Genomic DNA, 15041 nt, shown 5'->3' on the forward strand with positions numbered 1-15041 from the left:
CATTGGTGAAGTTCACTGTGTGCAAGAGTCTTAGGTGTATATGGAAGGAGCAGGTCTTATAGAATCATTACGATTAGAAAAGAACTCTGATATCATCTAATTCAACCATCAACCCATCACCACAGTGCTGTTAAACCATGCCCCTAAATGTTACATCTACAAGTTTCTTGAACACCTCCAGGGATGGTAGCTCCACCACTTCCCTGGGCAGCCTGTTCCAATGTGTAATTTCATTTTTCTGTTTCAATGTAAAAATCATTATTAGTGTTGATTGCATATATATACATTAAAATACTTTACAATTGCAGATTAGTGCATTCTTAAAATGTTTAATACATTTATCTAATAAAATGCAGAGCTTTTATTTCAGGACTAAAATCTCATGTGCTGTCTCATAATTAAACAAATTAATTCAATAGGATTAAATGTTTGGTTAGATAGTTGTGGAAGAATTGAAAAAAATACTAGAAAGAGTTGGTTTTCCTTCTGAAAAGAAAGTATGAATTTCAATTGTCCGTACATCTTCTTAAATCCTTATCATGTTCGAGTTTTGAGAATTTTGCAAGATATTTCCTACCAAACACCACTGTAAACAGTTGTGGCATTGAGAATCTTAAGAGTGATGATTCTAAACTAATTGAGATTGTTTTCCCTTTTAATTCTTTTCTATTTTTACTTTAATTTGTTATTATAGTTCTGACCTGTTTTGTTTGCTCCTCTCTTTGATTTTGCTGCATGGTTTGTTTTTCTTTTTTATTTTGTGTATTTCTTACTTTGGATCGCATTCTGTATACTCATTTCTAAAGAATTATTCTTTTCATTCATTTTTAATGGGTACACAGAGCAAATAATGGGAGTCACCATATCTTTTATAGATTTTAAGTTCACGTATCAGTTTCAGTATTGAGCTTTCACAAAATCCAGAATACATGCAGATGAATTTGCACTTGGATTTATATCAAATAGAATTATTGCTCAAGCTGTTTAAAGGTGATAAATGTCTAGCAACTATAAAAAAAAAACAAAGGGGGGGAAGAAAGGAGATAAAAGAAAATTGCTTCAGATGTCTGTTATTGGAAAATTCGAACAATTATAATGATTCAAAGAAACAATTAATGAAGATGAGAATAATTACAAGTATTTGCTTAACATATTGAGTAGAGTATCTTGAACAGAGCTGCTAAAACAATTTAAAAGTATTTTTTCCTTCAAATTCCATAAGGAAACCATTCAACAGAGTAATTCCTGAAATTCAGTATTCTCTAGTATTACCCAGTGATTATTAATTAAATTTGAGTAGATGTAGAGACTGAATAGGTTTGACTTCAATCACTATGCTTTACAGACAAATAAAAAAATTAACACAGTTTTAACAGTGGGACATGACAACGCAGTGAAGTAGAGATGCTGGGTTATGTGGTCCAAATATCCTACTAGCTGAAATGCTATTTTAATTGTTGCTTTCTTTTTCTTTTATTTTTAGAGTTATTTCAATAAAGAATTATCATCCGAAGATAAGAATTATCACTCAGATGCTACAGTATCACAATAAGGTGATGTAATAAATATTAGTGTCTCTTTCTGCAATTTGTTTTGCTGCATTGCACCCATGAGCAATTTTTTTTTCTACTGTCACTAATAATTAGTATTTTTATTTCCAAACATGATTGCCCTAATAAACCTTCTCATGTAGTCCTGCAACAAGTTAATTCAGTGTAATTATGTATGTGAGGACCTTATCAAAATCTCTAACATTTGTCAACCATCTTGGATATAACTGTCAAAGCTACAGTGTTTGTAGATGCAATAGATTTCAGATGAACTTTTAACAACTCAGCATCCATAAATTTTATCAAGCCTATTGAACTCGAGCATGAGTGTTCAAGTGCAAGAGGAATTGTCTAGGGCCACTTCTACGGAGGCTGCTCTGAAAGGAGTGCGTCCTGTTTATTTTCATGGAAACTACAATCGATACAGAGAGCACAATAATAATATTTAATAGAACAAATTCTCGACTACAAACCACTCTTCAACATGGCAACCAATATTAGCTATGCATTTTCACCAGCAATGAGCGAGAGCCTGCATGTTGCACTTAGAAAATTCTTCACCAGAGAAGGTGACCCACAGTTGCTGTCAGTATTCCTGCAAAGCACCACCTGCAGACTCACTGTGCTCACATCCACTGATCTCCAGAAATGTTCAGTAACTATTGATGAATATCAGTGGATACTGGTTTTCCCACGTGGAGGAACTGAGTGATACAGTTTTGCTTCATATAAACTCCCATGACAGACACCATTCAATCAGATTTCCCCTGTGCTGTCATCTATCTCATGGTAAGAAAATGTAATGTAATATTGTCTGTAAGTTTCAACCTCTATTGCTACACCTCTGCCTCTGATGTCATGAAGCAACATCATAAAATAGTAGGCATTATTTTCAGAGCATCCTTCATAAGCTATATAATATAGTCAATGTATATAAGTAACAAAACTTTCTATAATTTAATTTTATTTTATTTTAAATTAAAACATTAAAAGAGAGCAACAAATGTAAAACTTGTGGGATATATGACCTTGCTTTTGTAAAAGTCTGGTTTGATGGCAGTGGTTGCAATTCTTAGTGAGCTCTCAAGGTGTTCATCAGAGATTTTTGATGAAATTTTACTCCTTCTGTACTTCATCTTTCACAACAATTGACCACAAATGAATGTTCTGGCAAAAAGCAATGATATGAATAATGTGTGACTGTGAAAGGAGGGATGTTTGTCTCTTGCACGAGGGGGCTTATAAAGCTCTGATCATGTTTTGATTTGATTGCAACTCCATATATTCCATTTGAAAATCTGCAAGTCATGTATTTATGTCAACTGAAAATGGAGTTGGAAATAAGCAAAAAAATTGTGAGTTTTTTGGCAATCTTGAAACCCATTCTCGAATTACTGTATCACAATGGACAGCATGGCTGCACGTTTTTCTCTGCTCACAAGACTATGCTTAGCCACTGTATAAAAATACTTAAACTTATTTGCCTTAATTTAAATTCACACTGCACCCCGTGCCTCAGTTTCAGCCCAGTGGAGTTAATAGCACAGTGATATTTGGTTGATGCTGAGTGACAGTTGCACACCTGGGGCAGAGCCACAGCCATGATGGCGTGAGGCAGGGTACAGGCTGCAGTGCAAGCTGTGCCAGGCTGTTTGGCCTGTGGGATGTGGATTGCACGCGCCTGCACTAAAGCTACCCAATATTAAATTGGTGGCTTCTAGACAACTCAAGTCATTTGTGGATACCTACAAAAATAAGTGGAATTATTCTCTTATTGGCCTTTTATTGTGATTTTGTATTAAATGACAATGTAGACCTGTAATTGCCATACAGAAAGTAGAAAATAATCAACACTAAGGTGAATATTAAGGCTCACTCAGATGTAAGTATGAGCCTAACAGAGTTTCACAGGTGTATAGGATAAGACTTGAGAAATGTGAAAGTTTTCAATCGTGAAAATATGCATAAAAGATAGATACACTTCCTAGCATAAAGTTAAATTTTAAGATTTTTAAAATAAACTTTCCTACTCAGAAAATTTCTATCTCATAACAAAATCATTCACTAATATCTTCTCAAATTCTGTATTGTATTTGCAGAAATATTTCTGTTTCTTCACCTTATGGGTTTTTATTTATTTATTTGTTTGTTTTATAGGCTCATCTATTAAATATTCCAAGCTGGAACTGGAAAGAAGGGGATGATGCAATCTGTCTCGCTGAGCTCAAGCTGGGTTTCATAGCTCAGAGTTGCCTGGCACCAGGCCTTTCAACAATGTTAGCCAACCTCTTTTCCATGAGATCATTCATAAAGGTAATTTCTTGTCATATTTGAATATGTTAAGTTTGCAGTTCAGTTTGTCAGAGAGCTGAGTAGGGAACATGGCTCAAATGTAAAAGTGATAGGAACACATTAATCACTTTTGTAAAACAAACAAAAATAAAGCAGCTTACCTACAGAAGATTTATTCTGCAAAATGGCAAATAAGCCAGGTTCTGTCATAATCATTAAAGGATTTTTAAAAGCATCATTCACTTCTTGGAGGATATTTCTGGTCTTTTGTGTTGTTTTAAACAAACCGTGTGTTTATCTGTGAGGAAAACCCCTGCTGCTAAAAACAAAAATATGATTTATATATGTCCCATATGGTAAAAATTGTCCGGAAGAAAGGACTGATCATTTTGGTCTTTTACAGCAAGTTGTTAGTAGACCTCTGACTGTGACAATAAATATAGAACATATGTTAGAACTGAAGCCTAAACTTCCTTCAGCATCACTTGTGTATTTGTTTCTTCTCAGCTAAATAACTTTTAAGGCTCAAATGGCAAAATTTTAACCTTGATATTCCTACGCTACTGAGGCAGTCATACTAGTTCTCTGGACAAAGGTTCTGACTGCAGCAGTCAGTACTTCTTTCCACATGCTTCCTTCCTCATTCTTGGACACTGATTCTAAACATCAGAAATGCATGATTTCCAATCTCTTGAGTGTTCACAATAGGACACACAACAGTGGAGTTACAAAGTAGAGAATAGTTCACTTCATGTTCTTTGTATAAGTTCCCCACAAAAAGATTCCCACAAGAAACACACAAGCAAGCAACCAAAAAAAATCACAAAGCCTAATGTTATCAGTTGAGCAGCCAGGAATCCTGTATAGGATTCCTTAGCAGACTCTCTGCTGTATCCTATAGGGATAAGAAAATTCTGAAACTTTTTATAAAGATGTCCTTTGGAATCTTTCCCAAAAACAGAGCCTACAGATTCTTATATGTCCGTAATATTCCACATTACTATATTTAGCTGAAACAATTTTCTGTTTTTTTTTAATAAGAGAAATAAATCCTGTCTCTTTTATGTCTGTAGTTAAGGTTCTTACATCTCTACTCATGCTCAGGTAACAAAAGCTGTTTTATTTCAATAAATCTGGGAACTACCTAAGATTCATGCGGTCTCTTTCATATGAATCCTTTCTAATTATGTCCCAGAAGAAAATTCTACTTTTTTTGTGAACTTCATTGTTGTTGCGGGCAATTTTGATCTCCCTCTGTCTTAGCTGATGTGGTGATTCAACACTCTTTGGAGTCCTAAGAAGTTTTAATAGTTGCGCTAAAATATCCAGATTATTCAGGCAGTTATCTATGTTCTTGTGCTTGATGTCAATATGCCTGAAACTTCTGCTCATCTTTCTTTGAAAATCAGAAGTGATTAATCTTCTCATGAAGTCAAATGTGCATGTAACTTCAGAAGCCCCTATCTTAATTTCAACCTTAAAATAACTTGCATTAAACATGCAGTGGGAAAACAAGGAGATGTTCTGTCAAAGTGTCTGGCTCTGAGAGAACTGTCCAAGAAGTTGTGATCCGTGTTTGTATAATTACAAGTGTATAATTACAAGTGAAAAAATGTAGATGTACATGTAGTTCCTTTCCAGAGAGTCTCTGACATTCTGACCACTGTTATTATCATATCAATCTTCAACTTTCTATTATTTTTCAAGATAGAATAATAATTGTAATAATTTCAGTACATTGACAAATCTGACTATCTCAGTGAAAACACTTTAGAGCTAAAAGCTCAGCTTTTCAAGGCACTTTACCCCTTCACTAAGGTAGACACTATCCTTTGTGCTGGGATCCAAATGGTATTATTCTTCATTTTATTGATTTCTATATTTGTAGAATAAATAGAAAAATAGCAAAATGTTAGTTTTAGAAGAAATAAATGTCAGTTTTGCTGACATGCTCTTGTTTCCATTAATATATGGAGTTAGAGTAGAGTACAGATATACTTTAAATTAGGTTACTTTACAGGAAGCAGAAAAAAATGCTGTAAAATGCTGGGTAGACTGTGCTATTATTGGTTATGTCAATTACTTAACTAAGAATGAATTGTTCAGGCAACTAAAATGGATATCATCATTTCTTAGAAAATTTGAGTGTTAAAATCTGAAGCAGAATGAATGCCCAGCAACTAACTACATATGGCTTTCCATGAAAATCCAAATCAACTGGTGATATTAGAAGGCTTATTACTTAACTGAAAGGATGCTCTTTGTGCAAGCTATCTTGCTGTCAAAGCTGTTTGAAAGTTATAGCTATTACTAAGTGACTTCTGTGAATCAAAAGTGTACTGTAGTAGAGCAGCTACATTGGTTGGAATTGTTAAGTAGGACTCCTTTGAAAAGAATGATGTGCATTCCTTAAGAGGACTTCTGCTCCTTTGCATTTGGAGCACTGAAATTAAATACTGTTAGTTGCTCATAAATTTCTTGGGCAAACATCAGTTAAGTCTAGGAGATTGCCAGGAAAATTTACTGAAACATCTCTATTAAGGAAAGAATATAAAAAGAAAAAAACAAAAAACAAAACAACCAAAAAAAAAAGCTTTGAAATGTTTGTTGGTTCCTCCTTCTTCATAGTGCATTTAGAAAGTCATTTAGTGTGCCATAAATGTTTGGGCAGTCAAACACAAAGGAATATGATTGATGGTGACATTGTACACGTTTAACTCATTATGTGTTACTTTACAGCAAAATGGTTTGTGTAAACAGTCTGCCCAGTATTAAAGATAAAGTAAACTAAGAAACCTCAAAATATTATGTTTGTGTCTATTTTTTTCCTTTTGGTTTTAAAGATGTAATCTCACGTGGAATCTTTTATGTTCCTTTTTGGCACCAACCTGAATAAAAAGAAAATCAGCGCAAAAAGAATATGTGATATAGTTTTAACAAAATGTTTCTGTAAACGTTTAAAGGAAAGGAGATTGTCCAGCAAATCATGTTGAGGGAAAAACGAGTGAAATTTATGCCTGTGAACTGTATTTCAATAATCTATTCATAGCAGAGGTGCTATCATTGTATGTATAAAGAAGTTGTGACTCTTTAAAATGTGGAAGGTGGTGCTTGAGTGTAACACAGGTTCGTAAAATTAGTTTTTGTGTAAGCATCATCTGAGATCTGAAAAATGGTCTAGAGCAGTCTCAGTTCTTCTTTAAGCTATTTCAAGAGCAGGAATGTGGGCTCTTATCAACTGTGCTCTCACCCACCTATATGTAATTCTCCCACAACATTCCTTTCTAGTCTCGTCTGAGAGATTCCCAAGGTATCTAAAGAACTGCATCTCATATTATTCCAGAATACTGTCTTTCTTTGACCTACTACAATATTCTACATTAGAGTGAGCAATGAAAAAGCACATAGTTCTCTCATTTGAAACTAAAACCAATCTTAATTAGTTATATGACGTTTTATAAAACATAGTCTTTTCTTAGCAATTTTGGAAAATGTTCTTGCACACAGACAGAATTGTGGGAGTAGTTGGTTGAGACTGAATGATTTTTATAAAGCTAAAGAAAACCTGTCAGTTTTGAGTTACAGATTCTATGGAGTTGAGTAAAGAGATGGTTCACAATTTAAGGAAATCCAATTAAAAGACTGTAAATGTCAGAAACTTAACACTTTGCAAAGAATGTAGGAAGTGGTTTTAGCCTTCTACATATCTGCCAGATTTTTATATCCATACCTAAAGGTAAAGTAAAACCAAACGCTCACACAAGCAACTTGCATGGACTGAAAGGCATTATGGGTGAACATGGGGAAACGTTTAATTTCACAAGTTCTTTTCATCTACCGGTCAAGAATAATCCATTCTTACTTGCCCTTTCCTTTCACAGATGTAGCTGGTAAAACAAACAAACAAACAAAAAAATCCACCACAAACAATGCTGTAGAGAAGAGAATTATAAAATTAAACTTCAGGAGACCCTTAAGCATGATTCTAATGGGTGGCAGGATTCCTTGTGTGATATGTATGTAGAAGAAAGCATAGCATTATTTAACTTCAGTTTTAGAGTCTTAACTTTAACTTCAAAATCCCACCAAACAATTTTTTTTTCTGTACTTTTGATAAAAAGACTAGGCTGAAGAACATTACATTAGATTTACTGAACTCTGGATGCTTGAGTTAGAAGCACACAAAGCATGTAAGCATGACATGCCGAAACCAAAGCAGATGTATTGAATAACTGAATCAACAAGAAACAGTAGGGATATGTACCTGATTAAATAAAAAATATTTTTTTCTCCTTACTGATCTATAAGGATAAGTGAAATTAATTGTAATAAGAACCATTTATTGGCTTTGATTTGAGAAAAACCTGAAGCATACTTCAGAAAGTATAATGTACACTATGTACATTGTACATAAATGTACATTTTGTATAGGTTGTTATTTGAGGTTTGTTTAGGGGTTCAGTTTCTGAGGTTAATGCTTACTACAAAATATCAGAAGGGCCAAAATAAGTTAAGAATACAGTAACTCCTGAAATATTTTTTTTCACGGTAAATGTTTCAAATCAGTACATTACTGATATGGACTATGAGAGAAACAGATCATCTTTTCCTGTGGAACATTTTGTCTATTTAAAATTCAGGATGACATAGCGAATCAAAGAAATAGAAATGAAATATTCTACCCTGGATGTTATTATTCATTCTTTTGTTTCTAGCAGACAAGCAGGTACTCCCTTTCAGAAAGTACCAGACAGGTGACCATCTCTTTCTTTGAAGTTATAAGCAAAATGCTGTGGATCTGAGTAAAAATAGAAATATTTCTTTTCTCCACTGGTAATGTTTTAAGCATCCCCTATATCAGCAATTCTTAAAATTATTACTATTTCACAGTATCCTAAAAGAAAGCATCTTCAACACTGAAATAAATACATGAAGGTGAATGTAATGCTAGCCAGTATCTATGAATCTTGATCACTGCTATGTAAATGAGATTTGTTATTTTCCAGTCCCGTCTTTGATTCTTTGCTAAGAATAAGCTGCTTACTGTATTTCTGACCTGCAGCTTCTTCCTCCAAATTGAAACAGGTGTCTTAAAGAAAAGAAAGCTGGGGAACAAATTAGAAATGAGAAACTGAGTGGAAAACAGCCTTGCTCTTATTTTCTTTATGCTATCTTTATGCTTTCTTCTCCTTGTACATTTTTTCCATTGCCAGGTGGTGTCAATGTAAGAAAAAGCCATGAAACAGAGCATAAGTAACAAACATATTGCTATCGTTATTCTGTTTTTACCCAGTCTGCACTTTATCTGTTTTCTGTATATAAAGAGCTGCTGATCAGCAACATTTGCAAGTTTCAAATAAATAAACGAGTTATAAAAATGTGATATGACTTCTCTGTGTGTGGTGGAAAGTAACACAATGCAAATCTTTTTTAGCATCCCACATGGTCTCCGAATGGTGAAACAGTTTATATGGAAGAAATTTCTCTTGATTGTTTGCAGCCCACAAGTCAGAGAGGAGATAATTTCAATCCTCTCCATACTGCAATTTGATTTTGCTTTTCTATTTTTACTTCTCCAGAACTGAACTTCTTACCTGGAAGCCTATTATCAGGAAAAAAAAATAAAAATAAAAAATACATATATATATATGTATATTATGTATATTATGTATATTATGTATAAAAATTAAGAAATAAATTCATTGTATTTGATATTTCACTGACTTCTTAAAAAGTTTGCTATCCTTCTTCTTTAAAACAGTCCTTTGAAAAAGTGATTTTAAATTTTTATTTATTTATTTATTTTAAATGACTTAGCAAGAGGAAAAGATTAGTGAATCTAAAATTTAAACTAAGTGTGTAGGACAAAACATACATAAAATACTACACAAGTCATGTTTAAAACAGCTGTTACAGTATATTTTTAATACTGGAAAAAGAAAAAACCACAAATATTATGCCACACCAAATTCTGAATTTTGTTAAACAAATGTGTTGTACATGTTGGACACATCTGATTTGCTTTCTTTTGATAATGAAAGATGTCTGAATTTAGCAGTAAATCTTCTCTTCAGTTACTGTTATTAAATACTTGTGACTGTTGAAACCATTTCAATATGTCTACTTCTCATAGTTTCCTGCTAGCTAGAGATGCAGAAAACAAATTTTCAGAATTTTTGATGATGTTTTTTTAATGTGTGTGTTGTGTCTACTAGCCAACTTTTGAACTAGGTGAAAGCAAATGAAACCTTTTTAGAGAGACAAAGTAATGATATAATACAATCATTTCAGTAGAGAATTTTCTGAAACAAAAAATTAAGAGATGCTTTTTCTCAAGCTCTCCACTGACTTACTTCATGTCATGCTAAATGTTCCTACAAATAATCAAGTGATTCATTTTTACATAGGGTGTTTGATTGACTATCCTCTTCTTTTTCTTGGCAATATCATCATAATACTTCAGTAGTGTGCTTTTTTATTTAAATATTTATACTTGCTTAAAGAGTTGTTCATAATTTTAACTGAAGTTTTTTTATTTTTTTATCTCTACATCTCTTTGTTTGTTTGTTTGTTTAGATTGAGGAGGATACGTGGCAGAAATATTATCTGGAAGGAGTTGCAAATGAAATGTATACAGAATATCTGTCTAGTGCCTTTGTGGGTTTGTCGTTCCCTGCAGTTTGTGAGTAAGTAGAAATCCATATTATTAAGCATAATTGTTTACATGCTTTCAAGTGAAAACAATGATTTCTGCAGGAGACCTTCTCACTTTTCTATAGTCCTAATGTTGCTACATCAGAAGAAATCAAATAAAATAAACATTAAAGCAATCACAGCATGGAAGTATTCCAGATGTTATGATGCCACTTTCTGCAGAGATTTGGTATTAAGTGATTGTAAATGAAACTGTAAATGTTTTTAGTATATGACAAATTAATCAGCAATCCATTTAAAATATTTACTTGTAAGAGTGTCTTATTGTTTCTTTTAATGAATCCCATTCTTAGAGCAGTGTTTGTCTGCATCACTGTCTCGGCTTATGTCCCATTCCAAGAAAACCACTCATTAGCTAAGACAGATTTAGTGTAGTCATATAAGCAGTGTGGTGTCCAGAGCTTTGTAGCACTGGTTTCAATCAAGCATGCAGTATGTAACCATGGTCTAAGTCGTACTATAGCTTTAAGTTTTGAGGCTGAAAATACTTAAATTTGTCTTACATTTTTTCTTTGGAAGATGCATCTGTATGTTGTTCCAATACATGCCATTGCCATAAGTATAGTACGGTTTATAGCAGTCATACTTTCTCTTCTATTTTATTAAAAGGAAAAATAATATATATATTAGTTCTGTGTTTGTCCAACATATTGTTGTAATGTTTGTAGCTATGGCCCATATTTCCATGTGGTATTTTTTTATAACAGTGCTTGTCACAAGAATAGATTTCACTTTTGAGTCAAACTGCTAAGACTTAGACAAGATTCAATATTTGTCTGCATTCTCTCTCAGCTTCAAAACAGATTATTTCTTCTGTGTGAGTATTCAAGGAAGTAGCACTTTCTAGTCTGATGCCAAACTAAGTCTTGGTCTATCACAGAGTAAGAGTCAGTGTTAAGTTCTTGCTTCTATATTTGAATTGTTTTATTCAAGGCACATCCTAAGCACTTTTAGACTGTTAGGACTTAATCCACACATCATATGCCCACTACAGTTTTTCACCTCTCTGAAGCAATGATATTGGATCCGTCTATAGTTGTTGTTGCTTTTTTGCTTTTTTTCCCCCCCCTAACTGTGAATTGTATTCAGTGTTGCTGACACGTCAAATGCTAAACCCCACAAACTTGAGCTCAGCTCCGATAATAGCCAAGTCAGACTATCCTGACATTACTCTAAATAAAGCTTTCCCATCTTCTGAGTGAAATCAGATTTCATCTGAATCTGTGAGAGAAATCTCCTTATATTTTACAATTTCCTTCATTCACTCTCAGAAGCTTCCCTCTGTCTCATCCCTGAAAGAGGACAGCTATCCCCTCTGCTCCTAACACAGCCAACATATAATAGTCTTATAGATGCTAAATAGTCTTCTTAGGCACACCTGTGAGACAGAAAGAGCCATCATGTGAAAACAGAGGTTGTTTTATTGTGCTCCCTAATGGTATATGAGCTCCCTTGTCACAAGTATGAAAAGGCTTTTTCAGTAAAAAAATATCCATAGGTCAGCACAGTGGCCTTTAAACTCCCCATAGTTCTTTATCTTGTGTTATCTTAAGTTACAGAAGTTTATGTTTCCATTATAATTACATTATAATTGAAAGATGCACCCTGGAAGAATGCTTGACCAGTTTAATAGAACAGGAAGCAAGTAGCATGATATTTGCATATACTTCAGTGATAAAAATGTAAAATCACTAATTTTTGGTTATTTATAAAAAAAAAAACATTGTGTGTTTCTTTGATTGCTATCACAGTACTTGTCAGCTTCAAACAAATGTTGCTATACTCCCTTTTCAAAGTTTCTCAAAGTCTCAAATATCATACTTCTTTTAGTAAAGTACTACTAACAACTGAAGGCAAAACAAAAACAAAAACATAAACAACAACAACAACAAAACAAAAAAAAACAAAAAAACCCCCAACAACCGCAATAATGTACCAGCATGTATTTTCGCATGTGCTGGTCAGAAATAGCTTCCTGTTATGCTGTTTTTCTGTCATAGAAATTGATAAATTCTGACTATTAGTGTACTCTTGTTTTTGCCAGTATGTGTACATATTTTGTGCACTACAATCAATGTTTCTTAATTTTAACAAAGTTTTGAAAAATTTCCTCAAAACATCCACTGCTATAGTCAAATGCAATTTTATGTTTTGAATTATGACGTTTGTTATTATATCTTAAGTAAACTTAATAATGCAGTACTGCTGTTTAGGATGTGTTCTCAAGTTGTCTGTTTATAGAATTTATGAAGAAGCATTTAATATATTCAAAATAGAAAGACCTTAATATATGAGCTATATACATGTTACTGAAGCCTGGGAAAGCATCTGAGTGAGTGCAGATTCTCAGCCGTGTCTATTTACACAATGTCAGTTGCGAAGAAGCTCTGATTCTTGGCCTCTTGTCTTCCTGCAGACTGGTGTTTGCGAAACTAAAGCTCTTAATGATAGCCATAGAATACAAGTCGGAAAAAAGAGAAAGCAGGTATGTCCATGACTAAAATTTTGAAGTAGGAATGCTCTGTCAAGAATTTTGCTTGTGTACTTTTGAAAATAAACATGGATGTCTGTATAAGTTTGATACCTTTCAGAGTATAATTCTCATGCCATCACATTACACCGTTTTATGTAGCGCTGAAAGGATTTTATTTCTGCTCTGTTTTTCCTCACCCAAGTCAATTTAAGTTACAATACTTAGTATAAGGTAGGGGTACAGTGTTATGTGTCTACTTTCAGAAGTGCAGTTCATTTTTATTTAAACAAAAACATACCTTACACAATGTTTTTTGTTTCTACTCTGTCAACTTTAAGTGACAGACCAACAATTTACTGAAAATAGAAAAGTGGAAAGCAGGTGTGGTATCACAAGTCATTATGGTAAAGTTTATTTCTCAAAATAAAATTTACAAAATAATTTCATTTAAATCAGTTTGGAAAAGCCAGTCTTCATAGCATATAGGATATATGGAAGTACAGAGTAAACATTTATATGGTATCAGTTCCAACAAAGGATGTATATATGAATACCGTCAGGTAAATCGAAGTTACATGTAGTTGTGGAATTACCAACTCATTGACCCATTTTAATCATTTTAATCTGAAAAGAAATCCCTTGATTATAAATGAGTATACATTCATGGACAGAACGTGTTTCTTCTTTTTGTACAAAAATTCTTAAGAATTTGTATATACTGGAGTCAGGTTTCAGTTTGTCACTCAGTGCATTTACACAACATTCTTTTTGTGTAACAAAAATCATAAATGTGCTCTGCAACATGCAAAGGGGCATATAACAAAAATCTGGTAATTCTGACTTTGATCTGAATTTTGTTTTCTCTGTCAAAAGTGATATTTCTAAGATTTGCAGTAAATCTAGAGCTATATATACTACAACATCATATATATATATAGATATATAGATATTTGCCACCCATTACCTAATACTTTGAGGGCAGTTGTTTCTCCTCCATGGAGAACCAGTTCTATTGTTTGAGCTCATGCCATGATTCCTGAGGTTCTGAAAGTATATTCCTGTATAAATGCCTATAAAACCTATGTGGGATGCTTGTTAAAAAATCAAATATTGCAACTATTAACAACAGTATTTCCATGGCCTATACTTGATTTTGCATGATTCCTTCCTATGGGGTAAGTGATATGTGGAGTAGTGTGTGTGATACCAGATTTTACTTTTGTCCCCATTATGTTAATTAAGAAATCTTTTTTGTTTGTTTTTTTTTTTTCAATAACAGATTTTTTTTAAATGTTTCTAGCTCACATCGTAAAGTAAAAACTTTCCATTCAACTACTACATTCTGCATTTGCTAATGTAACAAATATGATTAAATATTATTTTCCCTAAAGGTGCATTAGTAACAGCACTGATACAGTTTAGCATATTTTGTAATTGCAATATTTAGAAATTACTTAGTTTCCTTTGGCTCTCTCTGACAACTGTTAAACAACTTTAGGTTGTCTTTACTTTGCTTGTCATTTAGTTATGTGCTAATATGACAAACTTTTTAATAATAACAGATAATTCATGGCTTCCATATCATTCTTTAAACTAACTTCAATAAGAATTGGTTTGAGTTCTTAATCACAAGCTGATGAAGAGAATCCCACAAACAATAACACAGTGTGATCCAACCTGTTAAGTCCATAGAGGTAAAAGTTTACAGTGAATTAGTTTTGTAGAAAAGAAATTGCAGTAAGCAAAACTAATGGAGAGATGTTAACAGTTGGATTTTACAAAGCAGGGAATCTAAATACTTGCATCATTTATTTAAATATATTTTTTACCATGATCCACAGTAGTAACTTCTTAATTTAGTAAGGAGTGATAATTTTATAGTCACTCTTCAGTGAATTGGATTGCTACCTGCAGGATAATTTTACTGTTCTACTTGTCCCTGTGTTCTTCAACACATGTGTTGAGTACGTTTTTCTGGCTTTATGAACTGGAGCCTCTTAATCTAATCAGAA

At 33.2% G+C, this 15041-nt stretch overlaps 1 protein-coding gene across 50 annotated transcripts in view; it reads left to right on the plus strand.

Annotated features, from left to right (window-relative positions):
- Positions 1-15041, plus strand: part of KCNMA1 (potassium calcium-activated channel subfamily M alpha 1) — a 412923-nt gene that overhangs the window by 289268 nt on the left and 108614 nt on the right. For all 50 annotated transcript variants that reach the window (XM_015866684.2, XM_015866674.2, XM_015866673.2 and 47 more), the window contains 4 exons: positions 1484-1553; positions 3708-3863; positions 10419-10528; positions 12973-13041. In XM_015866684.2, the coding sequence (XP_015722170.1) occupies positions 1484-1553; positions 3708-3863; positions 10419-10528; positions 12973-13041 (405 nt within the window). The remainder of the gene's footprint in view (positions 1-1483; positions 1554-3707; positions 3864-10418; positions 10529-12972; positions 13042-15041) is intronic.

The sequence above is a fragment of the Coturnix japonica genome, chromosome 6, assembly GCF_001577835.2.
Source record: "Coturnix japonica isolate 7356 chromosome 6, Coturnix japonica 2.1, whole genome shotgun sequence".
NCBI lineage: Eukaryota > Metazoa > Chordata > Aves > Galliformes > Phasianidae > Coturnix > Coturnix japonica.